Source organism: Pyrgilauda ruficollis, unplaced genomic scaffold (assembly GCF_017590135.1).
Source record: "Pyrgilauda ruficollis isolate IOZ18807 unplaced genomic scaffold, ASM1759013v1 scaffold40, whole genome shotgun sequence".
In the NCBI taxonomy this organism is placed as follows: domain Eukaryota; kingdom Metazoa; phylum Chordata; class Aves; order Passeriformes; family Passeridae; genus Pyrgilauda; species Pyrgilauda ruficollis.
Genome location: NW_024525490.1, coordinates 1,122,543 through 1,148,786, shown reverse-complemented (window position 1 = coordinate 1,148,786; position 26,244 = coordinate 1,122,543). Strand labels below are relative to the sequence as shown.

The following is a 26,244-nucleotide window of genomic DNA, read 5'->3' as shown; positions in this document are numbered from 1 at the left end:
GAAATGAATATTTTGGGTTTTGATGGACAAATGGAAGAATGCTCAAAGACTGTGTTTATTAATATTTTTTTATTACTTGCCATCTCTAATCATGCTGTATCTGCAGCAGAACATTTCTTTCTCTTTTTTGGTACCAAGCACAACTAAAAGGGCAAGGGTCTCTCTTTAGGTAGAATACTTGAAGAATTGCGTGGCTTTACTCATTTTCCAAGGTCAAAAGAGAAATATAATGGAAAAAGTACAGTAATGCATTTTAAAGCTAGTAAAATTCTATAAAAAGGACCGTTAATTCATGGAGGGAAGGAGATGAACATGCTGTTCACCTGTAGCTCTGCAGTATAATTTTCATATCAAGTGTTAATGACAGGTAACCTCCCTAGAGATTTATTCATTCATTTTCTCCCAGGTACAGTGTATCAGCCGATGACTTTTCTGCACAGCCATGATGTGAATTGCAATTAATGCTAAGCAGCCAGGGGTTGTTTGTTAGATTATTAGAGCAAGTGAAGCTGAATGACTCACTCTATGCTCTTTACAGAAAGAAGACAAGCAAGACATATGTTTATGATAGACTACCTGGATGCCTATAGAGGAACGGCGACTCTTGAGGAACTCCTCTGCTTTTGTCACCAGGATGGCCTTGTCACTGGTCCGTATGGCGGTGCTCTGGCTCTCGGCCGCGTGGCGCTGGGCAGCCGCTGTCTCCAGGGCGAGGTTCATGGCCTTGTTGCTGTCCAAGCTGTCGGTGGAGTTGTACATCCCTCGCCCGTCCTGCGGCCACGGGGATATCCTCTGAGTCCGGCTGTCGTGATACGCATCCTGGGTGGATTCTGTGCTGCTCTGTGCCGTGACGGAGATCAGTGGCTTGGAAGTGGTGCGAGGGGGTACTGGTGGTGGTGTTTTCTTGTAACTTGTATAAGTTACAGCTATGGAAAGAATTGAAAGGAAAAAAAAGCAGAAAGAAAAAAAAAAAGGAAAGAGAGAAATCAAGATTAATTTGATGGAAACTTGACAATAGAAATCACCTTAAGATTGTGCTATTTAAAAATTATGATGGTGCAACGTAGCACTCTTCATCAACTTCACTATTATTTGAAAGTGTCACTCAGAGTCAGATGGCCATCCACAGAAACATTTTATTTCAACAAGGAAGAAGGAAGGGGTGGAAATGGGTGTCCCAAACTACAGTGAAGATGAAAGAGAGTTAGCAAGGATATGTGTGTTAAGATTTGTACTGGGTAAGTACACACTGAAGCTTCTGAGATTAAAGGATAAAGCTCATAAAAGGAATAAAAGAAGATTTTTTTCCCCCCTGTTCTTATTGTCTGAACTGTGAGCTTTGTGGTATGCCACACTACTTTATGGTATGCCACACTATAACATTTTAAAATCCTTCCAGGTACACTGGTTGGAATTAGGCAAGGTTGGCTACTTACTTGTGCAAGAAGCATGTATTTTAAACATTTTCTCAATACAGTTAATAAAAGGGAATTCAAGACATGTTAAAAATATTGTAATATATGCAAAGCTATTAAGACTTTGATGAGCAGAGCAGTTCTGAAGCTGGTTTAACACAGATTCTGTCATCCAGCATAAGGCTCAACAAAACATCCAAGAAAACTCTACAGATGCAGAACTGTGCCAATACTACATCCTTACAAAATTTAAAAAATTCATAGAGATTAATATTTAATAATTAATATCACAGAGATGAGTCTTCTAATTGTCTAAGCCCACTATACACTTTTTCACTTTTTTTTTTTTTTTTGGTACTAAGAGTATTTCTGCTGTGGAAGAGTATTTTCCCCAAAGCACATACAATCATAATTCATAAAATTAGCAACTGATAAAAAAATGCATTGTGGTATATCTTTCTTTATTCCTGTATGGAGAAACCAAGTCCAATTCAATTCTTGTACAGTTACAGGAGTAAGCTTGCCTTTGTCTGGTGATACTAATGGATTGACATTGAAACAGTTACTTAGGTAACCTTGGAATTTGGGTTACTTGAGTCCAAAAAAGGTTCTGTAAGTGTTGCTCTTCACATTACACAAGTATGGGCTGATGAGCAGTGAAGTCAGCCTCTCCAGCTGTGTTTTTTATATAAGGCTATGTTGCAGCCATCTGGAATTAAGACATTGGCTTAATTAACGCCTTGGACTGCTAAGCCTCTATCACCAGGCTAGCCTATGTGAACAGTGAGTCTAGAGAAATTGACTCTTAAATGTTGACTCTTGATAATCATACATTAAAGTGTTATCATACACAAAAGAGAGAAAGGCTGACATAGGAAAGAAAACCTTCATTTAAAGAACATTTTGAATTACTATTGATGTCGCTCAATTCTGGTGGAGATTCAGAGTCTTGATCTGAGCTAAATTGCTCTAACAGAGTGAAACATGTAAAATGTGTGAAACATGCTCTTCACAATCTGAGACTGTGCTTTTTTTGAAGTGCCATTTTGTTGTCCTATCACCAGTATTATCTCCTGTCAGTTTTGTGACCAGCAATTAAGAAAGAAAGAACTCAATATTTTTCAGATGCTTTAGGGAGTACAGAAAGTTCGCAGAAGAAGGGGGAGGCTGTAAATCTTGGAAATTAAGTCAGTGTCCAATGAACTCAAGCAGTGGATCTGAGGAATGTTTCCACTAAGAGAGTTGCCATAATGCTGCTCCCCCACTCTGCAAATTCAGATGCAAATGATCAACATGCTGGAAAACATTATAAATAGAGAAAATGGGGTGAAATAGGGTGAACAGTACAGGAAGCAAATTTTACCTGTAACATAAGGTAGGTTATCACTGTGATAACTACTTTAGTGTTTTTACATCTGTCTTCATGTAAAAGAATAGCAGTGAATAATGAAACATATGGTTAATGTGATAATGAAACATCACAAGCAGGTATAGCTCTACTACTTGAGCAGCAGATCACTTCTCTGTCTAATGAATATAAATGTTAAACTGCTTTTGCAACCCTTTTTAGCTGACTTAATCTTCATTTACATTTCTGAAAAAGAAAAATTTTTCCTGTGTCAAAACCAAAACAATTTCTTGCCTTTTTATCTTTTCCCCCTTTTTTCTCCCCCTAGGACTGAATCTTTTATTCTAAAAAGTCTGATTATTTCAGTGGAGTGACATGATTTAAAGCCACCAAGTATTAGAGTAACAGCAGTGCTCTGGCAAGCATTTGATTGCGAACACTATACAGAAATTAAAAATCCCACAGATGTTAAACAAAGAGAAGAAACTTCCAGTAGACTGGAAGTTTGTGAGAAACAGGCTACATGTTTACAGTGAAATATGGCAGGAAGAAATTCAATTAATTCCTATACAGTCACAGAGATCAAATATTGAGAAGGGAATAAAAAATCTCTACACTGTTAACGAGTTTGTATCTGGAATAACAGTTTCAGAGACAGAAATCTGGGACTAATTGGAGACTAACAAAATCAAGTAAGAGGACAGAGACCTGCATTTGACAGTCAAATCTTGCTACCAAATTCTATTTGCTTTAATCACTCGAGTGGTTCTAGTGAAGTAAATGGGATAACTTGGCACGTGTTGCTGACTTAAGGGACAGCTACATAACAGATTAGGGTCTTGTTAAAGGAGAAAGTAACACAGTAATCCACAGCTTACTGTTCATGCTTGGGTTTAGATCTCTAATAAATAAGTATTGCCTTAAGGTCTGAAGCATGAAACTTTATGTCACTTGCAAATTGTTTCCATTACCAATGGCATCAGGGAATAGTCCTGGTACCAACAATAACCCTTTTCTATTGTATCTAGTTCTTGGTCCTGGCAATCGTAAATGCAACATATTATATATGGGAAGAAACATTTCCTGCTCCTAATAGAAAATGAACTTTTTATTTATCATCTGCTTATGCTGATGGACAGGGGCTTCTGTCACCTTTGCACCATTCTCTACCCTGTACGTTTTATTTGCCTTAGTAGTTAGTCCAAAGCAAGCATATAAAACCTCCTCAGCACTGCTTCGTGTCTTCCCCATTTTTAGTGTTCATTCTGCAAGCTCCAGAGCTGTGGAGGACTTTGCTGGCCCCACAGAGAGGGCTGGTGCTGGGCAATGCAGTCCTGGGGTGCAGGGCGCTGACGGAGGACAGTGCCCCATAGCTCCACAGGGCACTGCTGATGAAAATTGAACTGGGAACGAGAAGACTGGGATGGAGAAGTCTTGTCTTCAGGGCAGACAAGCTGAGCATCAAGGCAGCACAACAGCAGGAGATGAGAGCCAGCATGAGGCAGGCCTGCGGTAGAGCACCAGGAGGGCAGAGCTGCTGCAGGATGGCTTCAGACAGATTTAAATTGTGCACTTAAACAGATGCCAGAGACCTGCTCCATGTTTGGACACAAAAGACGTCAATCCAGGATAATCTGCTGTTGTTTCTAGTGCTGACCAAAGATTTCTGAATTCTTTAATTTTCTGATTTCTTTAATTTTTTAGTGGCTTTAATGTGTATATCCTGAATATTCCTGGTATTTCTCTCACCAGTCCTGCTGCTGAGCAATGAGGCTCAAGCAAAGTAAAAGCAACAGGCCTCTGCAATGCTGTTAATCAGTATGCAAAATCTATAGCTGCTCTGAAATGCAAAGAAAAAAGAAAGTAGATGGCACAATACATAAATATGTCTTTTTATAAATAAACTAGAAAAAGAAACTAAAATTTTCTTTCTGGATGTATTCAAAGGCTATCTTGATATAAAAAGCAGAATTTATTTTTTGCCTAATTTGATAAAGTGGGAAAAATATTTTTTAAATTCTGAACATACGTTTTGTCTCCCTCTGTTAGCTTATAATAATTAATCAAAAATTACAAAAATGGTGACAAACTGTTCAAATTCTAAACGATATGGGTATTTCAGACTCCTATTTGAATCAAAGTATTAAGTGCTTAGGTACTTGCCCCACTTCAACATAAATATGTTCAAATATAGATCCACTAGATTCATATGTTCAATATGATCCACTAGATTTTCCTTTAAGGAAGGGCATTTAGAAAAATGGAGAGAAAACAAAATGGTTCTGTGCTGCTTTGTAGTGGGCCAGAATAAACAATGATGCAAACCACTTATAAATTGTTCAGGAGAAATGAGAAAGTAACAACGCAGCATAACATCACCCAGTCAGGAAAAAGTGTAAAACATCAAATTAGTTTTGAAAGGATTGATATCTGAAGTGTCAGACCTTCACATGCACAAGATTGCCTACCAGTGCTGAATTTGGCACAGAGGTGGCTAGGAAGGACCTGTTCTGTAAACCACATTAATTTTTTATGTGCTCTGTGATGCCAGCCATGCAGCATCGGTCATAACCAGAATAACAGGCACTATGGCAATACTGCAGAGTAGCCAGGAAGATGATTCCAGCACTGAAGAACTGGCAATTTGGTGGTGTGGATACACACAGTAGAAATACAAGGAAGATTTCCTGATAATTCATAAGCAACAGTTTAACTGATATAGCTGGAAGCAGAATATCCTCTTAATCTACACTGTATTTGTCTAAACTTGCTAAAAGTTACTGTTGATGCAGCCATAGAAGTCAGTTATTCAGGCCATATTTCAGTGTCAGCAGAGTTTATACTAGAAATAAAATTACTAAAATAAGTAAATTTAGATATAACTTCAGGTTAGCCATAGACCTTCACAGACACAAGGCATTAGGAGAAATGTGATCTATTTGATGAAATAGCAGTGGCTGTGGGTGACATTTAGAACACCTTTCAAAAGGCAGCCTTTTAATAAATCACCACTTTTGGTCCATTTGCAGGACAGAATCACCTGAGGGGTTTTTACAAATCAATATAACCATTAAGCACTTAGTCAAAATAACATTATTTAGGCTGAGATCACAAAGTTAGCTGGGTGATGAATTTAAATGAAAGCACCATCAATTAGAGGAAACGGTTGTGGCAGGAATAAACTGGATTTTCTGTTTTGTAAGGAGGTTTATCCAGAAGGAGGTTAATTACTCTGCAGGGAGCTGGGAGCTGCCCTGGAGGCAGAGGTCCCAGGAGCTTGCTGCTGCAGGCACACAGGGCTCCTCTGAGGAGCCACAGCAGCAGGAGAAACAAAATGCAGGTGCCCAGGCTGGAGCTGCAGCTTCTGCTTTGCACAGGGAAAGTCAGCATCAAGTCTGAAATTAATTCAGAAGAGGAAAAAGAGACCTTCTCATAATGAAAGGCAACAATAAAATCTAACCCTGTATCAAAAGAGTATTCAGTTTTTGAATAGTCTTTTGGTTTATACTGTTTTAGCCAAAGGCTTTGGAAGTCCCAGCTACCATGACTGTCCCTGAAATGCCCTGAAATCTCTTCACTGTTCTCCATCATGGTCATTAGAAATTCTAATTACTCCTAAAATAAAAATGTACATATGGATGCCTAACAGTTACTTCTCAAAACACAGAATAACGATCATTAAAAGAACATTAAGAAATCAAAGGGAACTTTTGAGAAAAAAAAAAATCACAGACACTAAAATAGTTTATTTCTCACAAAAAGAATTGATTATTTGATGATTTTTCTAACAAGGCATGGATGTCAAAAATAAGAATACAAGTCCCCATTTAAAAGAGAGGGTGTTGGGACACATCTTTTTATATATGCCTCTTTTCATCTTCCATTTACACCAGTCTCTGATTCCAAATATCATTAAGAGGAGGCTGTAGTATCAAACAGGCCAGTTTAATTGTACAAAATAATCTGCTTTTCTCACTCAAATTCTGAAATGTTAGTAAGGGGTTTCCTTCTTGAATCAGTTATACCTTTAAAGTTCAGTCATTAAAAAAAATATTTAAAAATGCTTGGTTTTAACATGTGTAGCCTCTGGCATTTAATTAAGAAAAATTGGTCTGTTAGAATGACATGGAAAAGGTTGAATCAGACTGTTTGGATCCAAGTAAATCAGTAAATCAGTTTGTTTGGATCCAAGCTTGCCATTTTCAATGTGTGCCCTCAGTGAGTGACTACCTCAAAACCTACACTGATGATTGCAGTTTCTACTTTCTGCTTTCAGTGCTGAAGCAGTATGTACTCAGGCTGCAGAGAAAAAAAGAGTGATTTGCTCCATTACCTGACCCTAGCCAGGCACCTGAATGTAAATCAAGTTCTTCAGAGTGCTCCTTTAACACACCCACTTGTACTTAAGTTGAAATACTGTCTGTAGGTGAGTGTAGGGCAGGCAAGGGAAACATCAAAAACAGTCCAGGCATCTCCAGCCTTTTCCTTTGCTCCTCCCTGGAAAGGTCCACACCTTTGCTGGCTGCTCTGGTGGTGAAAGATCCTGTAATTTCTGAGGGCTTTCCATATTGAAGAGTTTCTCCGTTTTAAAGGTTGTTGAGAGTGGGTTTTTTAATTGTAAGAATATTCAAACCTTGTAAAAGTAGTCATTAAAACTTACCACTGTCATACTGTGATTCAAATTCAAGAGATAATTTTGGTTTAAAATAAATTAACTCCTTTAATTAAATTTTGAATAAATTTGTCTCTGACATAATCAGAGAGATGCTTTAGTTGTTAACCTATCTTTCTGCTTCTCCCCTTTTCTCATTCAGCCCTCCATGATGAATCATAGCCAGTAAAGGGCTACGAGAGTAAAAGGCCCGACAGTTTCTCATTAGAGAGAGAGTCTTGAGTTTGGGTATCTGTGAAAAGACCCTGTTTCTTCCCTTTGAGATTAAACAGTAAGAAACAGTGATATATATATATATATATATATATCACTGTGGTATATATATATATATATATAAGAGAAAAGAATCACAGTGATATTTTTATGAGATTTTTTTTGAAACACTGCTTACACCCAGAAGTTTTTTTATCAGCACAGTTTATAGGATGGGCTGCACTTTATTTAAACCTGAATTCCTTGTCTGGGTAGTATGCATCTATAACTTTGCAACCTTTTTTCCTGTTGGATAATTTTACATGTCTTGTGATTAAGTAAACCTGGATATTTGTTGCACCCTAAAGTCAGATGTTAATTGGTGGTCTCATCTTGGCATAGTTGTGGGGGCAAAATGTTGCATTTATCCTAAGCCAGTATTTTAAGTAGAGTCTTTTAATAACAGTGAATTACATCAGACCTTCAAGACAGTTTTTGGTAACTATACATGGGAATCCATCTCACCTCACAGCAGTCACTGATAAAAACCCAGTCATCCAGGTCTAAGTTAGTTGTCCAATCACTTTAAGAATTACTGTGAGAAAAATAAGCAATTCTGGGGGCAATACTTGCCCATTTTAGATGCTTATTTTACCAGGAAATGAATCATCCTATGCTTTTCTCTGTCAACCATAAAACAATCAAGGACAACCGGCTCAAATTAGGACATCTGATTTTGACAGTTACCATCACTGGAAATGTTCAGGAAACAAGTGGGCCTGGCACTGTATTAATTAAATGACCAGTGTGAGGCACTAGATTAGACCATGCTGTTAATCCCATTGAAAATGTTGATATTGAAGTCAGTGGAACCTGTTCAATTCATACCATCTCAGGATCTGGACCATTATATTAACATATTATTGACACAGACAAGAATTGTGCCGTCTATATACAATTTTTAAAAAAGTTTTTCAAAATGCCTCATCACTGAGACACTGCTGCCAAATAAATTATATATAAAAAAACCCTATTTTTTTAAGCAGCATTTGTCTTTGACATCTCTCTGATAAACAGAATCTGTGCAGCACTTTTAAAAACTACTGAAATCATTAGTATAACACATAACCTCAATTAAAATTTACTGGGGTAAGGCAAAATTACTGGATGAGGTTTTTTTTTTTTTTTAAATGAAAATAGATCTGTGTGTGCAGCAGGTTAGCCTCAATATTCGGAGTTGATCCTTTTAGTTCTGTACATCTATCTGATTTTGTACAGGAAAGTAACAATTAAGAGGAAATGTGACCACTAAATTTGGAAAAAGCTGGAGCTGCTACAGTCTCCCTGGAGAAGAAATGTATAAAAGGAATTACTATAATCAAATAATTCAGTGCGCAAGATGTTATCTCCATATTGAGAAAACTTAGGTCTGTAGGCAGCTCCATGTTACATAAATGATAAATATGTTTTGACAGTGTAATTAATGTTAGTCTCAAAACAGAAATGCAAATCAAACAAGACATCAAGATCAGAAACTGTAGGACTTTGCTAAAATTAAAAGAGATGTGGGCAACACAAACCTCATAGATTGCTGATGGACTGGTTACAAAGGGTTCTATTTTAAATCAGTTAATTAGCAAGAAATTATAGCCTAACCAGTATCCTGGAGATGACACGGCGAAGTGCTGACAGCTGTACTGCTCTTCTAAACCGTTCCTATGTGCCTCTAAAATACTGAAGTTGCATCAAAAACCTCCATCTCAGTTTTTCGGTTACAAGAAGGAAAAATGTTCCCTTAACTATATTTCATTTTCAAAATGTATGTGCGGCTTTTCAGGAATAAAGATTACATTTGTCATCGACACATTAAGAGACAAGAAAAAAATTCCAAACACTAAGAATCACTCTTCTTGTGCTACTCTTTTCACATTGAAGTAAAACAAAAAAATTGAAAATATTTTTCAGGAAAATTTCTTCACAAACTCCCATGTACCCTTCTCTCTCAAATTAATTTCCATCAGCCTCCTAAACCCCCTCATGAATATATTATGTAGGCTTAGAATTGGGTTTTTTTTTTTCTGTTTTCTATTCTCTTTCTTACGGTAACTATGTGTAGCTTGTAATTTTATTTAATTTACAGTAAGGAATTTTAAGACAAGTAGGATGAGAAAAACAATTTGCTTACTTACCCTTAAGGAAATGCTGCATAATTTTATTATTGTGGTAATAATCTGACATTAAATAAAATAAGTGATTACTAAATATTTTAAACAAATGCAATTTAGTACCTTTAAACAGTTAATTTAATCCACAGAGATTACAAGTCTGGACACAAACTCAGAGTGCACTTTTTTGTCAAATCCGATAATCATTTTACCCAGGAAGCAGATGGAGTAAGTATAAGTGTCAAAACCAGTCAAAATTAAGGAAGCTACTTGCAGGCTCCCATCCCTGTATTTAGGTGTAGAAAATGATGCTGCTGTGTTTTGATCTCTCAGATTTTTAAGTTCTCTAAATTATCCTTGTTTTCAGTAGGACCCAAATTTAACCTTAGTTTTCATCCTATAATGCAATTTGAATAGGTTTAACTTTTGCCTTAGGTTAATGGAAGTTAGCTATGCAATGCTATCATTGTAGACTGTCTGTTTTAATAGATAACAGAGAGAAACAGGGATGTCCAGAGGACCACTCCTTTTATAGAAGATACAAGTTATAAAGAACATAAATATCCATTGGCTATAATTGGATATTAAAGTAATTGCATTTGAAACCTACATTTTAGATATATGTATACATGAGATGAACTTTTATGGCTGAAATTAGTATAATTTCTTAGACTGGGAGAAGGAGACAGAGAGTGGAAATACAAGTATTTTTCTGGACATAGCAATGTCCAAAAAGGTAAAGAAATGCATATAAAATTCATGACTCGTTGATGTGTCCTTGATGTGCTGTTCTCATTCTCAGAAAGCCAAGTAATAGGTTACTCACTTCCAGCTATCTTCCAGAACCCTAGATGTCCTGTAGTTGCCCTTGAGGAGTAGTAATGTGCTGTTGGGATTGCTCTGGTATTTGCGGTTTCCAATGTGTAGATTTTAATGGACTATATACTGAGACTGAACCTCGGCCATACAGCAAGTAAGACTTTGTCAGGACTAATCAAAGTGCTATTCATTGACAATAAAACACTTCAGTGTAATTTGAGGTTTGTTGATTCTGTGTTGATGCACAATAGGATCCATACACTGCATTCAGTCTGAGTCAAACTCACCAAAACATAGGTACCAAAGTCTTCTTCCCTAAACAAGAGTTTCTTGTCCAGAATGATGCAATTCTCTTCTAGGTCCTGTATAGATGTCTCAAAGGGTACCAGTCAATAGTCTTTGAACTAATCAGAGTTTGTTGTCATGGGAACTTAGACAACTAGATTGCACAAAAGCACCTATGTTTAGTTGACCTTGAGGTTAACCCAACACAATTCAACTAACCTGTCTGGTCAAAGGCTAATTCTGTCTGGTTATGCCCTAGGAATGTCACCAATTTTTGTGTCTTTATTTTCTCTGATACTCTGGAAAAAAACTCTTTCCAGTTTTAAGTATCACGTTTATCAGTTGTCTTTCTAGGGTAGATCTGACTTCGAATTAGTTTCCTGATGAAGAAATTGATCAAATGATTGTATAGCCAGCACGGCAAGGAATGTAGTTCCAGTGCACATATCATCATTACAGCTCCTGACACACACACCTTCAACAAAACCAGGACTGAACACATGCAGAGCTTCTAAGACTCCTTAGAGGTTCTTTTCTTTCCCAGGAGGAGAAGCACAGGCAGGGTCCTTCATTCTTTTTCACTGCAAGGAAGCAGGATGAACTGGTGCTTCCAGGGTCACAGGCCATGTGTGCTTCCCTCGGTTGCACACACAAAGCCCTCTGGCAACCTCAGGGTAAATAGCTGGGATGAGATTTACATCTGCCACTGTCAGCTTCTACCACATCAGGAAGGGTTCAAACTGAGCAGTGAATCACCTTCCTTGCATGTTATATTTTTCTGATAAATTCTACTTCTTTTTTAACCATATAATACCATAAAGAAAACATAGCTGAGAAAACTGTTTGAACAGAACAGCTTTGAAGCCACATTCTGCCAGGGGAGGCAGCATAGGTGTCCTTTTTAATAAAAAAAGAACCAGATGTCTGGCAAATCCAGTGGGTTATGGGGGAATTTTGTCAAGCACAGAACAGCAGGAGCAAGAGAGAAACAATCATTACACATTTTTAAACTAACCTTAGATGGAAGGCAGTGACTTAATTTTTTATCTTTGACTCTGAAGATAATCTGCACCAGTGAGAATGAAAACTATGAAAAGCTCCTGGCTACTGCTCCAACTGCTTTCATGCCTCATCAGCTTGAGGAGGCCAGGCAGCCCTGATTAGCACAGCCTTACTCCCTCTCCAGGAATCCCAGAGTTGTGAACAGTTGTGACAGCTCCTTGGCCACCTTGTCAAACTCCTTGCACCAAAGTGTTTGTGTCACCTTCATCCTAGTGACTTCCTGGGCCATTTCTATGGTGTAGAGCTGCTCTTCAACAGCAGTGTCAGCATAGCAGCAAAACTTCAATATGTAAAAAAAATTAAAGACTAATTATGCTCTCCAGATACACCCAGAGCAATGAAAATTATGTGTGTGTATCCAAGGGTAGAACTGGGCTCATCATTTGTTAGGGTAAGATTTATTCTCACAGTATAGGAAAACAAGTTGGCACAGCATCAAAGGATTAACTCAGGATGCCCAAATGCTCCTAGAGATAGATGGTGTTTCCTGCAGACAGTTAGTGTCAGATAATTCCATGGAGCCCCAACAGTAATTAAGGAAAGTCAACATACTAAGTTATGATTGAGAACACAACCTTCTAGATCTTATTTGAACTCAGTGCTTTGTGTTTTTAAACATATCTGCTGTGGACTCCACTGCTAGCTATTACTTAGCAATGGATACCAGTAAAATCCTCTCAGACTGAGCATTTATTTCTATAGAAAGAATGTGGAGATGTTGCTTCTTGCATAAGTTTTCTCCCATTTGGCTGGGTTTTCCTAGCCATAGTGGATCAGATTAAGAAGATCCACAGAGCCTCCTGGATAAAGTATCTCATACTTGAGGAAACAAAAGAAAATCACATGTCTGTTTCTCATAAATGATTTTTCTTTTAAGAACTGGAGATTAAATGTATATGATATTTATATACATTTATAAAATTCTTTCTGAGTTTTCTCTTTCCCAAGCTCAGCAGTCCTGACACTTATGCTTTTCTCATGGGAGGGGTGTCATATGTAGTAGCACCATGTTTTTTTCCCACCTTTGGTATCCTCATATGTGCCAAAAAAAACTGACAAGCCAGTAAAACCTTAAAACAATAACTAATGTTATTAGTGTTCAGATAGCAACCAGTGAATGAGTCCTTTTAGGGTTTGAAGGGGTAGCCACACTATGGAACAGTACAATTTCTCTGTGAAGTATCATTTTCTCATCCACTATTTTTGTAAGCACATGATTATGCAATCAGTTCACTCACCATGAGAGTTTTGTGGCTAAATATCAAACATGGGCTGTAAAAATTCACCTTATATAGCCCTTGATTTTAAAATGGAGAGCTGAAAATAGCTTGAAGTCCAGAGAAGGGAAACCTGCAATTCCTCAGGCATCCTGAGTAATTGTTGAAGTTCTAATTGAAAACTTCCTCATCCAATGTGACCTTGCTTGAATTAATTGGTTTTGGAATTAGTGCTGAATAGTTCAGTAAATGTGGAATTCTCTAAAGTTTACTCATTGCCAAGCAGAGTCCAGCTGACTGAGAAAAGTAAAATGGCCCAAAGACAGTTTTCAAAAATGTAAAATGACTCAAAGTCACTTCATCTTCCTCAGTGATGTCTTTAGCAAGCATGCTAAAGCAACTAAGTTGTTGATCTACCTACTATGAATCAGAAAAAAGGAGGTGTATGCACAACTGAGAGAATCATTAGGATTGGAAAAATCTGACAGATTGCATTATGCTACATTTTCTAGAAGAATTTAAAAAATTTATGCAGTATACTGGCAACTTAAGATTAGTAACTCTGTTCCCTATAGCCTGTAATGCTTTATGCTAAATTTCTCTCAAGAAATTAGCAGGAAATCCCTGAAGTGGAAGAAATGGCTTTGGACTGACATTTAACATAGGACAGAAATTCAGGATGCCTTTATATACCCTGACCAAGTCCCCATTGTGCTGAAGTCAATAGCTACGTGGATTTTTTTTTATCATTAATCCATTAATTTATCATTAATGCAGTCAAAAAATACTGTTGTAGCCAAAAAAGTCTGGGTTAGAGGAATACATGGAGTAGTTTTAAGAAAATGATCCTCTCTGTTATTCATCAGACTGAAAGCCAAAGAACTTAACAGAGTCTGCTTAGTCTGTGCTTGTTGCTGGAGAAGGATTTCATGCATCTGATTGAGTCACATATTTAGTATTTCTGGCTAGCAGCTTTGATTTGAATATAAAAGCAATGTACACTGAGAAGCTATTCCACCTGATGGGTAAACATCCTGAGCAGTGGTCCAGAGGAATCCAGAGGAAATGTTTCTCTCAAAAAAGATGAAAGTGTTTTATACAAGGTATATAATATCATCAGGAGAAAATATGTGTGCCTCCACATCTGAAGAGATGATAAGCTGGTGTTCAAGTTGGCCAGAAGTGCAAACACCAAGTTAATCTCTCTCTCTCTCAGGGAATGGATTTTAGCATGTCCTTCTGCTTCACAAGAGACCATACTAACTGCTACCTCCATTACCATTGCAATTCAGTGTTTCTGCACTCACAGTAAAACCAAACTAAAAAAAAAAAAACCTGTGAGGAAACATCCTGAAATAATCTATAATGTAAGGAATGATTAATATAAAGGACTCTCTCTACATACAGAACTTGTAGCAAAAATAAGTTGACCTTCTCAAACAAAGGGGAACGAGGGAGTGATTAATACCTTCCAGATGTCCTTGTTGGTTATGTTTGCATAGTACAGTCTAGTGCTGTACCACAGTATCTGAACTGCTTTTCAGTGAGGGAAGGCAGGTGTTGCAGCTGGGACAAGGGGTTACTGCTCCCGACCTACTGCCCTCCATTTCCCAGCAGGACTCTACAGCCCGGGCTTGCTCTGGCTCAGCTGGTGGTGGCACAGCAGCCTGTGCCTCCCACAGCACTGTGCCACACTGCCGGGGTGTCTGCTGAGCCGACAGTGGGATGATGTGCTTACACAACAGGGAACCAGGCCGGTACTACCTGGGAAAGTGACCCAGTTTCTATGAACTCTTCCTGAAAAGTGAAACATTGCTTGCAGGAGTAGCAGAGCTGTAAGTCAGAAGCACTTAGGATGACTACTGCACTCAGTGACTTCCCATTCAGGAAATTACATGTTGTCTGTGACGGAGGAACGAGGTGGGAGGCAGCAGCAGCTGGAGCTGCATTTTCTCAGCTGTGCATCTGACAGCTGTGACTGGATACGGTTCAGAGGCAGAAGGCATATGCTGCCATTCAGGGCTTTTAACATCAAGTATCTTTTACTGGGTTCATTATCTCCTCACCAAATGGAACGTGGTGGCTAGAAGTGCCCTAACCTCAATGACAGAAGAGTCTCAGCAGGGGTCACACGGAGGCCAGGTCTGGCTCACCATAGGCCAGCAATGCTGGCTGCCTCCTTTGCCCTGTCACTTGTCTCATTCATTTTCACCCGGGGCAGCAGGGAGTGCCCTAGGCCTTGGGACAATCTCCCTCAGAGGAGAAGATTGGTTCCACAAATAATTAAACTACATGGATCCATGCAGAAGTTATGTGCTCTTTAGTACGAATGTTTCTCTGTAAAGCTGTAAGCAGTTTAGAAGAGCCCGATACTGGTAGTTCTTTTTCCATCTATTAGAAAATCCTGTTATCATAGTCCATTAATAATGTCCCACATAATATTCGTTATAGTTGCAACCTCCTGAAAATTGTAAATGCATCTAGGAAGATTTTAGGAAAAGGCATGCTGTAAATATATATTCTATACTTTTGTAATGGAATTCATAAAGAATTTTATTTTAGGTTTACATTTTTAGTAACAAGAATTAATTTTTAGCTAAGCCTGTGTGTTATGAATCAATTGCTTTATGACAATGATAAGGGGCAGTCATGACCTGTATAACTAAAATTGAATGGAATAATTAAATTGAAATGACTGTTAATTTTCTAACAAATTCCTTTAGTTTCTTTACCAAGAAGAATTTGTTACATCAGAAGCAAAAAAGAAGTTAAAGTAATTTTCCTAAGAAATGAAAGACTGAATTGAAAATAAAAGCTGATGTGAATGTCTGACCTTTCTGACATTTATTTGAATGTCAAATATCTGCCAACACCATTTTCACATTTCAGGCAACTGCTTCTTTTACAATTTTCAGAAAGGGAAGAAGAAGTAAGATTTTTGTAAAAATTATAGTAAGAATAGGAAATGCAGCATCTCCCTCCAAAGTGACAAGGGCTGAAGAGATAAAAATGAAAGCATTACACCTAGGATTTTAAAAACAAGAACTTATTTGACAACTGAAATTTCTTTTAAAAGTGAATCATATAATCCTTACTCTTCTTGTATATCAGATATTATTTCTGATTTGCATATTTACCCTATATAGAAGCTGAGGAGAGATTTGCTCCATGGCACAGAGATGACATTTTAATTACAGAGTCACACTCAGAACTGTATACAGTCCATAGGTTTGGAAATAATTTTGGAACAGGAAAACATCTCAAGTAATCTTTTTTCCCCAGATTGTCAATATCACCCCACCACAAAACATAAGATTTACATTGTGAGCAAGAAAATCTATTTGATAAATCATATCTGAGATGAGGGAGAAGTTAGGACTGAAATGAAGGTTAAAATTTTCAAAACCATAGTATTTAACCAGCAGACTACTAATCAATGCAAAACCTTTCTCATGAGCATGAAAACACTGTGATGCAAACATACTTACTACCTAATCATGTATTTTCCCAAATATATTCTATTATTCAGCTTTTTCACTCTGAGGAAAATAAAAAAAAAGATCTTTTCAGTGAGTATTTTGGGCTTATATAGCATATAAACTCAAGACAGTTTAGGTAAAAGTCAGTCCACTTGGTAACCAAGGTAATTCTGAAAATATTCCAATTCAGTACTCGGAGCACATCCCAATATAAGCATCTGATTGTGTCTTTTGCCATGGAAGGTGTCTTCCATGATCACACAGTAATATATGATAAAGATGAAAATCAGTCTCTGGGGTAGCAATAAGATCTCATTTGATATCATGATAATATCTCTATTAATCAAAGAACAGAAACATCCCTAGAGGGGGCACTGCAAGCAACAATTTCTAGTTTTCCACGGAGTTTTATATAACAATTAAAATACTATGCTTAAGATAAAATAACATATTATGCTACTTCTGGGATGCAAATGTATATTATTCATCCATGGCTTCCTTTCGAAGCTCCCACTGTTCTGTTATACAACAGATGTATCAAGCAAATAATTTAAAAAGTATTTTTATACGATACAATTTGAACTCATTTTTACCTTTTGTAGATGGGTAGCCTGCACTACAGCTTAATAGTATGTGGCAAGGACAATATCATAATTAGGAACTGGCATTAACATATTTGGAAACGTAGAAGTGAATTTGGATCCATTTACAAAGAATACATACTTCCTATAGATTTCATTTTAATTATTGAATGGCTCTCTGTGCAATCTTTCCTCCACCAATACATACTAAAATTCTAAAATGGATAAAGCTATTGTCTTTGCTAAGCAAGTAATAAAAGAAAATTGCCAGAAGAATGTTAAAAGATCTTAACAGTGAGTGTTATAACAATGAATGTGAATGGATAATGAGTAACAGCAGACGTGTGTAGCTTGCCAAAATGCTTACAATTCAGTGCACTGGTACAATTGATTACACCTTGCCTAAAAGTAATTAATTACCTTTTACATTAACTGCCTTTGAGTATTAGACTAAATATTTTTAATCTTACTTCTCTTTTTTTTTTTGGTACTTTAACAACTTAAATTAAAACTAGCACAAAGAATGTCATCTAGAAGGTCAATTACTTGATAGATAAACCACATAAATGTCTAACAATATTATACCATTTACACTTGCATTTTTATATTTGCACCTAGATAACTGTATGTATGTGAAATGGAGGTCAAAAATCCAGGTCCATTACATTATGCACACAGGATTCTTCCCAGAAAGAGCTTATTCCAAGATGTAGCCACAATGGTACAGTATTAAAAACATAAGAATATTGGTATCAAACATTACACAGCAAAAATGCTTCTAGTGTCAAACCTCCCTTTAGAAAACAAGCTGATATGTTTTTACATGCAAAGCAGTGAAAGGGTCAGTGGAGACTCGCTTACCTGTGGTTGACCTGATGGTAGAGGTGATGTTGGAGGATGTCAGCGCAGGTATACATTCATCATCTTGGGAATAGCCTGCCTGAATGGCACGCAAGTAACTGTGGCTTCTTGTTCGGAAACATCCAGGGAGGTCAAGGGCATCCATTGCCTGAGCTTCAACTTCACTAAACACTGATTCACACACCGATTCAAATTGCCCATTAACCTCTGCTTCACTCATCTGAATAAACAACAACAATGCATTTGATTTTTGACTTGCTTTTTTGTGATCATCACGGCCTCAACATCTCAAATGGACACCTGTACATTGATGAAGAACTGTTTTAGCAAATAGTTAAAATGTAGTAATCCCTTCTGATCACATACACATTGTTCAACTTAGATCAGCTGTTATCACATCTATATTAAATGCATCACACATGCCATAGAGTAATGCTCCATCTAATATCTTTTGCCACAGTTGAGAAGGGACCCAAGCCGAACTCACTTCCTGGTTAACTGGTTAGCCATTCACTTCCATGGAAGAACCTTTTCTTCAGCAGCATTATATAAAATCTGACACTTCTACCAGCAGGAGTGCTGTGGAACCCTGCCTGTCAGAGCAGCCCAGCTGTGCCTCCTGAACCCTCTACCCTCTCTCTCCTTGGGGTATTTCAGCAGCAGCCTCCAGCTCCATGTTGTCCCTCCTTGGGGTATTTCAGCAGCACTTAGGCAGGACCGAGCATCTAATGCATGATGCAACACTGCACCATTTTTAGAGGTAATTTTCATGATAAACAGGACTTAGGCAGAGTGGCCAGGCTTGGGGAGCCTCTTGGTAGGCAACCATATGTCACTGTTTTGAGGATTAGTGCCTTAATTCTACCTACAGCATTTTTCAAACTTTCACTGAAGGCAGCCCTAACTACTTGTAAATGTACTTGAGTAATTCAAATGTTTATCCAAAATCAGATAGGAAGGTAACACTGGACAGATAAGTGCATGACTTTCTGAAAATAATTTTTTCTAAAAAGTGAGTGCTAGATATCAGAATCAATATGAATAATTTTACAAGTTAAATTTATGGGATCACTAAATGGCACATCCAGTTGATATCAATTTTCCTATACAGCTGCTAAGTGCTGCTAGTGCTTTATTCATTATGGAAAGAGAGTCCCATCAAATGTTTCAAATGTTTTACGGTTTTGGTTAAGTAAATGGAAATTTTATAGAGAAGCTCTGATGATTATGAATAACTGATAATTTTGTCTAAGACATTTTGACTACTGAAAATCTTCAGAAAAGAATTAAACTACTCTTCATAAAATTTGCTTTTAATAAAGTTGACTAATGCAATCTCAAAGAGATAAAAAAAATCTTACTCTGAACTATCTCACAATATTGTTGATCAGGAAATATATGGTAATTTAGTCCATGAACTCAGTAAGTCTTAGCCACTTATTTTAAACTAAGGTTATTGACAATAGAAAATTAAAATTTTCAATCTGAAATTAAAAATATATACCATGAAATTCAGCATTCTTCTTGAGTCTACCCTTTGTCAGGTGTGAAAAAGGAAGGATCTCACGACAAAAAAAGAGTTTGTAATCTCACAAATTACACAAACTGCTATTATGTAGATGGAACAAGAGGAGGATGGTGTCATGGAAAAAGAACAGGTTCAGATCTTGATATTTTAATACATTTGCTTGGGGTAATATCTATTAAATGCATTTATTAATGGTCTGGAAACAGCTGGACTGTGAGGTAGGAAGTGTGTGGCTAACATAAAGTTGCATAGCTTAGTGAACATTGAAAAAGCAATGAACTATATCCAGCAGGTTTAGTTAATCTGGCCAATTGAGCAATCTACCTGCAAATGAAATCTATTGTGGACACCTTCCAGGTAATGCACACTGAAATGAAGAATTGTAACCACTACTGAAACCAATTAATCATCATGGACAGCTTGGTGAATATCTCTGTGCACAGACGTGGCCAAAGAGGCAGAAGATGTTAGACTAGTTTTATGTGAGAACGTTGTTAGTTGGCAGCTGACAGCATTTGCTTTGAATGCAAGATTTAATACGCATGAAGTTTTCTCAAAAGCAGAGTGTAATAAAAAGACAAAATAACCAATAAGCAGCATAATAAAAAACAAGGCATCAGAATGATGGGAACAGTTTTCACAGGTGAGTTGTGAAAAAAATAGTGAAAGGTTTGGAAAATGACTGACTGTTTCTAATACTAATGTGTGTTGCATAAGATTAAATTTAGAATTACCTCACACGAATTGAGGAATTTGACTGAAGGGCATTAGTCAGGTGACTAGCCCTCCCAGCTCTCTACAGTCAGTGGAGACTGACAAGCATTTCCAGAGGGCTCTCAGCCCACTCGGGATGTTCACTGTCCTGGAAGAATCTCTTTTGCTCCATTAACTACAGAGGAAGGTTTAGTTGTTGCCTCAGTTAAAAGCCTCAGTTTAGACGAGTTGAATCCAGGCCTGAATAGCCATGCAGCACAAATCGAATATGACTGAATATGAAATTGCTTTATTAAAAAAGATTTCTCTTTTAACATAACCATTGTGTATGTATACCCTTAGGTGGTTCACTAAATGGTCAAAGAAATATTAAGTACCATGTCTGAGAGGTGGGCAGGGCCCATCTGTCATGAAACAACACAGGGAAGAAAAGTCAGGACCAATAAACATTAGAAACATTGGGAATTTTATGTAAAGTCCTCTGCTACAAAGAATGCATACATAATGCTTCTGGCTTATTGCACTTCAGGTGTGATTCAGACCTTACTTTACCATGAGTTAGTACTAACTAACAGACAACATAAAACCAGTAGGGAGGAAAACTGTACCTTTTCAGGAGTCCAGATACATAGAATAGTTGATGGAATTTATTCTTTCACCCAAGAAGGGTGAGGGTTTTGACTTAGGATGAAACACTTTTGGAGCATATTTTTTTCAATCTATATCTTAATCTGTCAACCCACATTTACTGAAATCAGAGCCGGTGTTTTCAGATGATGAGTGTTGTAGGAGTGTACTCCTCATGCTCAGTCTGAATCTTCTTAACATTTAAATATTTAATATGGAATGAAAATAAAACCACTAGTATTTATATTTTTAATAAAAAATAAATGAAAAAGATAATGTTTGATACTGTTTCTTTGCCCCTAGCATTCAGTATTTTTCTTGAAATTTTGAGTTACATTCCTCAGAACTGAATTACTTCCACAATTCACATCCTCAGTTTGATATTGATTTAAAAAATGCAAAAAACCTAAAACCATCCACTAGTTACAACTCTTACATCTGCAGTTAACCTATAAGAAAAATTATAACAAGAATTTCCCACCTGACTAACACAGCTGGCCTGACTGAGCGTGCTCACTGCTCTCATATAGCTCTGATTCCTTGAGCGAAACTTTGGGGAATTGTAGTTTGCAGAGGGATCCAGGTTGTGACCCCCAGGCACGTCACTTGCAGTTTGAAGGTAGCTCTGACTACAAAGGAGAAAGGAAGAAAAAAAGGAAAGGGTGTAAAACTACAGATGGTATCAATTAGGACACTAAAGGCAGTAATTTGTATGAGACACACAAACCCACTCCCCTGGGTCCAAACCTTACTCTTTATAAAGCATCATAGATCTGTTGTAGGCAAATGTCTTCACACAAGCAGAGAATCTGTCTGTGGCTCTGCTACCTAGACGGTATGAAATTTTAAGTCTTTGCTCTATTTCAACATCATCAGTCCTCCTGGCTATTAGTGTTGAACTTTACTAAAAGACAAGGTCTAGGTCAACAGGAACAAAAAACAGGGCTAAAGCACAAACCAAAGTAACTAAAAATCTTTCTTCATAGATAAAATCTGTTACTTGTAATCTGGTTTTCATCAGGGTTTTAGGCATCAAGAGCCCTTTTCAAAGAATGGAATTAATATAGTTTCACAAAAGATTAAAATATCTCATGTTCAGCTAAAAAAATGAATTAATAAGGTGCTCAGAGCAACTGCATGAAGCTCTAGAAATTATTTTATTGCAACGTTTCCCATTTTGCAGGACTGTGACTGTAAAACCACATTGAGCCCTCTTCAGTATGCTTTCACACCAAGAGTATACTAGTCTCCATGTTTTCTTTTAAATGTATTGATAACATTACAGAAAAATAAATAAACCTGAGCAAAGTGCAGTACTTTGCCTTGAATACCAAAAATTAAACTCTGGCACACCAGAGTTCTCAGAACGTCTGTAAATCAAATTTTAGAGCTTTCCCCTGCTCATCAGTGCAGAAATGAATTAAGGTCCCAGATGATATTTGCTTTCATGCGGGAAATAGGCAGCTTTTGTATTTATTCCTTAAAGGTAGCTTGAACAAAAACGGTTTCTGGAAAATAGATTTGTGCCAGTTGAATGCCTGATATTGGCCATACAGTTACCTCATGCTGAGCTGGCAGAGTTGGTCAGTCCAGCAGTGTCTGTGACATGTGCCTGGGCTGTTGGAAATTTCCCTCTGAAGGGTGAAATTTCCTCTCTGGAAGAACCAGACCACTCAGTGAGTGAGAAAGCCATAGGTTCAACTCCTGCTGCAAGATGAAGCACAAAGCAGGGTTTTGTTTCTCAGTCCATATTTATCAAACATTGAGCATGACCATAGGCTGGTGCTTGAAGAAGACCTCAGCCGTCCTCATGGAGCAGACACAACCTGAGCTTGGATGCAGCCCCTGAGGAGCAGTCTGGGAGGAATCTCAAACATTTTATCATGACTTTGCCCAGAAAAGCAAATCCCGAGAGAAAGAGATCCATCTCCCTGTGTGGCCATGTCCTTTGATGTCTGATGTGTGATGATCCAGTATCCCCTCACACCACCAACTGCAAGAGCAGATGGGATTTAGAGACCCTTATACTTGGGAGGTCTGTTCTCAGGCATTTCCGTGTGTTCTTCCATCTCAGGGTCAACACAGTCATCGCCCTGCTTCCTCAGTGCATCTGCCTTAGATCCACAGAATCATTTGCTTTGGGAAAGGCCCCTGAGATCATTGAATCCAGCTGTTAACCAAATGCTGCCAAGTCCACAGCTAAACCTTGTCCCTAAGTGCCACATCTACATATCCTATAAACACCCCCAGGGATGTTGACTCAGACATTTTCCTGGGCAGCCTGTTCCAATGCCTGATAATCATTTCAATGAAGAAATTTTTCCTAATAAATTTGCTGGAGCATATCCAAGGAAGAGCAACAGATCTGGTGAAGCAAAAAAAAACAAAAGGATGCATTTTGTTTTCGTCTTTGTTCAAGTGAGACATTCTTTCAAAATCTCAAGAAATTTCCCTGGAGAAAAAAACCAATTCATTTCTTCCTGCCTATTCAGTTCCTTCTATGGAGTGCCTCTGTAACCTCATGCCACAGATAAACTGTGTAGAAACTATGCTATAACTGCTAAAACCAAAAAGAAAATGTATGAGATTATTACAGGTATATGCTCAGAGGTTAATTAAGTCATTACAGTCAAAGTGATTCTATGATTAAGATAACAGGCTGATAATGGTTCTAATTAGGTTCTAGATGATAAAAACAAGAGCATTTTTTTTTTGTTCCTATAGGTATGAAGAGAAATATAATAGATTAGGTGAAGTGGTGTAAAGCCTCACTATCCACATTTAGTGGCTGGATGTAACTAAACTCCTTTCCTGTATAGATAGGCTGATGATTGACAGCTGCTCTGTTTCATTCTGATTTTCGTGTATGCTTTACTTATGGAATCACAGAATGGCTCGTGTTGGAAGGGACATTAAAGATCATGTAGTTCCAAACCCTTGCCAACGGCAAGGACATCTCCCACTAGACCACATTGCTCAGAGCCCCATCCAACCTGGCCCTGAACACATCCAGGGATGGAGCATCCACAGCTTCTCTGGGCAACTGTGCCAGTGCCTCACCACCCTCACCGTCAAGAATTTCTTCCTAAGATTTAACCTAAATCTCTTAAGTTCAAAATTGATCCCCCCTTGTCCTAGCACTACCTGCCCAGGTAAAAAAGTCACTCTCCCTCTTCTTTTAAAGCCCCGTTTAGGCACTGGGAGGTTGCAAAGGAGCCTTCTCTTCTCCAGGTTGAACATCCCCAGATCTGTCAGCCTGTCTTCACAAGAGAGGTGCTCCAGCCCTCTGATCATTTTCTGGCCTCCTGTGGACCTGATCTAAGGGATTCACCTTTCTTGTGCTGAGAACTCCTGACCTGGACATACTGCTCCAGGTGGGGTCTCACGAGGGCAGAGAGACTTTTAGTCTGACTGGCATTGTCAACAATCTCTTTGATGTTGTTACATTAGTATTTTTCAAAACAAATAAGTCTCTCCTGGATGTTCTGTTTGTCATCATCAGGTGGCAAAATCTAGATTCTAAATTCATAAACAGTTTGTTAAAGAGATGTTTGAGATTTCATTAAAACACAGGCCACATTAAGAAAAAGATAGAAGAAATAGAATTAAATTAGAAATTACTGTATGAAATACTCAATTAATTTAAACCTGATTCTAATAATTATCCCCTTTGCTAAATAATGCTTAAAACCCTGGTATTTAATCAGTGACATTCTGGTTCCTTCTTAGGTATTTCTATCATTAAATACCATCAACAATTTTTACGGCAATAATTTCTTATGGAAAGAAGCCCAGTACTTCTAAGCAGCTGAGTTTTGATGAATGAGTTTGGATATTACCTGATAGTTAAATAATTTTTCATTCATCAGAGGAGATTAATTGATTGATACATGGAACTGTAGCAAAGTAAAAGAAATGTTACATATAAAACCTATAAAAGGCTATAAAAGCAATTTTGCACTCATTTCAGTAACACTTTGAAATTTTCCTGATAAATAGAAATTATTAGTTTTTATTTCTAAAATATAATCTCAAAGTTATCCTCTAGGATAATTGTGTCAATGCATGGTGAAAATTATGCTATAAACATGATCCAGGAAGTGAAATACCAGAGTTACATGGGGAAGTTGCTCTCAAATGTCACGGTCTGTTGCTCAAGGAAATCTCATGCTTGTCAACAATGCTAGAAAACACAATCAACATCTGGCCTCAGTAAATGCTGACTTTTTAATGACATCCACTCTATCTATAAGCTTAGGAATAAAATTCTTGACTTTCATTTCGAGAACATCAAAATTCTTTTGCTTTGAAAAAAGAAAATATTTTTCTTTTATGTTCTGTAGCAGCATAGATGATCTTATATCTCAGCTGATCACTGCAGAAAGGCAAGACAAGCATGTGCAAACGAGATGTTTTAACAGATCATCTCCAGGACTAAAAAAATATACATAGTAATATCAAAGAGGTGGCTCTAAAATCAGTAGTATGGAGAAAGAGGAATAGGGTGAGACTAACAGGAAAAAATTAAATTAGCACGTCTGGTCTCTTCCCACTTGCTTTTCTGAATAGGCTAGATTTTAGGAAGAGATGTCTTTTAAAAGCTTTTCTGCCTCCAAGGGTTACTTTCCATTTTCCATTGGCTTCAGAGGAAGTTCATGGCAGCCAGGCAGAGGTCTTAAATTTAATGAGAAATATCTTATCTGAAAGAAAGGATCAAAACCTAAAGAAATTTTGGGGAAAAAAGCACTTCCATGTAATGACCTTACAGCTGTTGAGAACCTCTACTCTAAAAGTGAAGGACTCCCAGTAAAGGTAGCTAAATTTGCAATAGCACATTCAGCACTCAGCAGATTGCCTGAGTGTGTTCAGGAAGGAAAAATACTGTATTATAACCAGATAAAGTGAGCATGACAGGTTTATCTGGGACATCATAACTGATAGCATGCCTGATAGCATAGCTGGGATAGCCTGTCAGCCTGGTACAGAGTGAATGGCAGTGAGGTTAGGCTGCATATTCCAACAAAAAATACATCAAGAGTAAGGGAACAGACAGAAGTCCAAAAGCAGTCCTAAGCAGTTTCTAAGAGTCTTGCATTACATTCTCCATTTTATTGCATTTCTCTAAACTGCAAAAACTCAGGCTTCTGTATCCAAACCTCACATGTTCTGATGCTCCTCGAAAGCTGCCCCTTCCTCCATGCTCAGAACTCACATTTGCCAGAGTCCTCAAGGACAGCTCTTTTTCATTCTTGACCCACCCAGATCCTAATCCTGACTGT

At 37.7% G+C, this 26,244-nt stretch overlaps 1 protein-coding gene across 1 annotated transcript in view; it reads right to left on the bottom strand.

Moving 5' to 3' along the window:
* DLGAP2 (DLG associated protein 2) overlaps positions 1–26,244 on the bottom strand; it is a 79,142-nt gene that overhangs the window by 26,472 nt on the left and 26,426 nt on the right. The window contains exons 4-7 of the mRNA XM_041477420.1: positions 22,951–23,007; positions 21,465–21,594; positions 18,097–18,316; positions 577–926 (exon numbers count right to left, since the gene is read on the bottom strand). Of these exons, the coding sequence (XP_041333354.1) occupies positions 577–926; positions 18,097–18,316; positions 21,465–21,594; positions 22,951–23,007 (757 nt within the window). The remainder of the gene's footprint in view (positions 1–576; positions 927–18,096; positions 18,317–21,464; positions 21,595–22,950; positions 23,008–26,244) is intronic.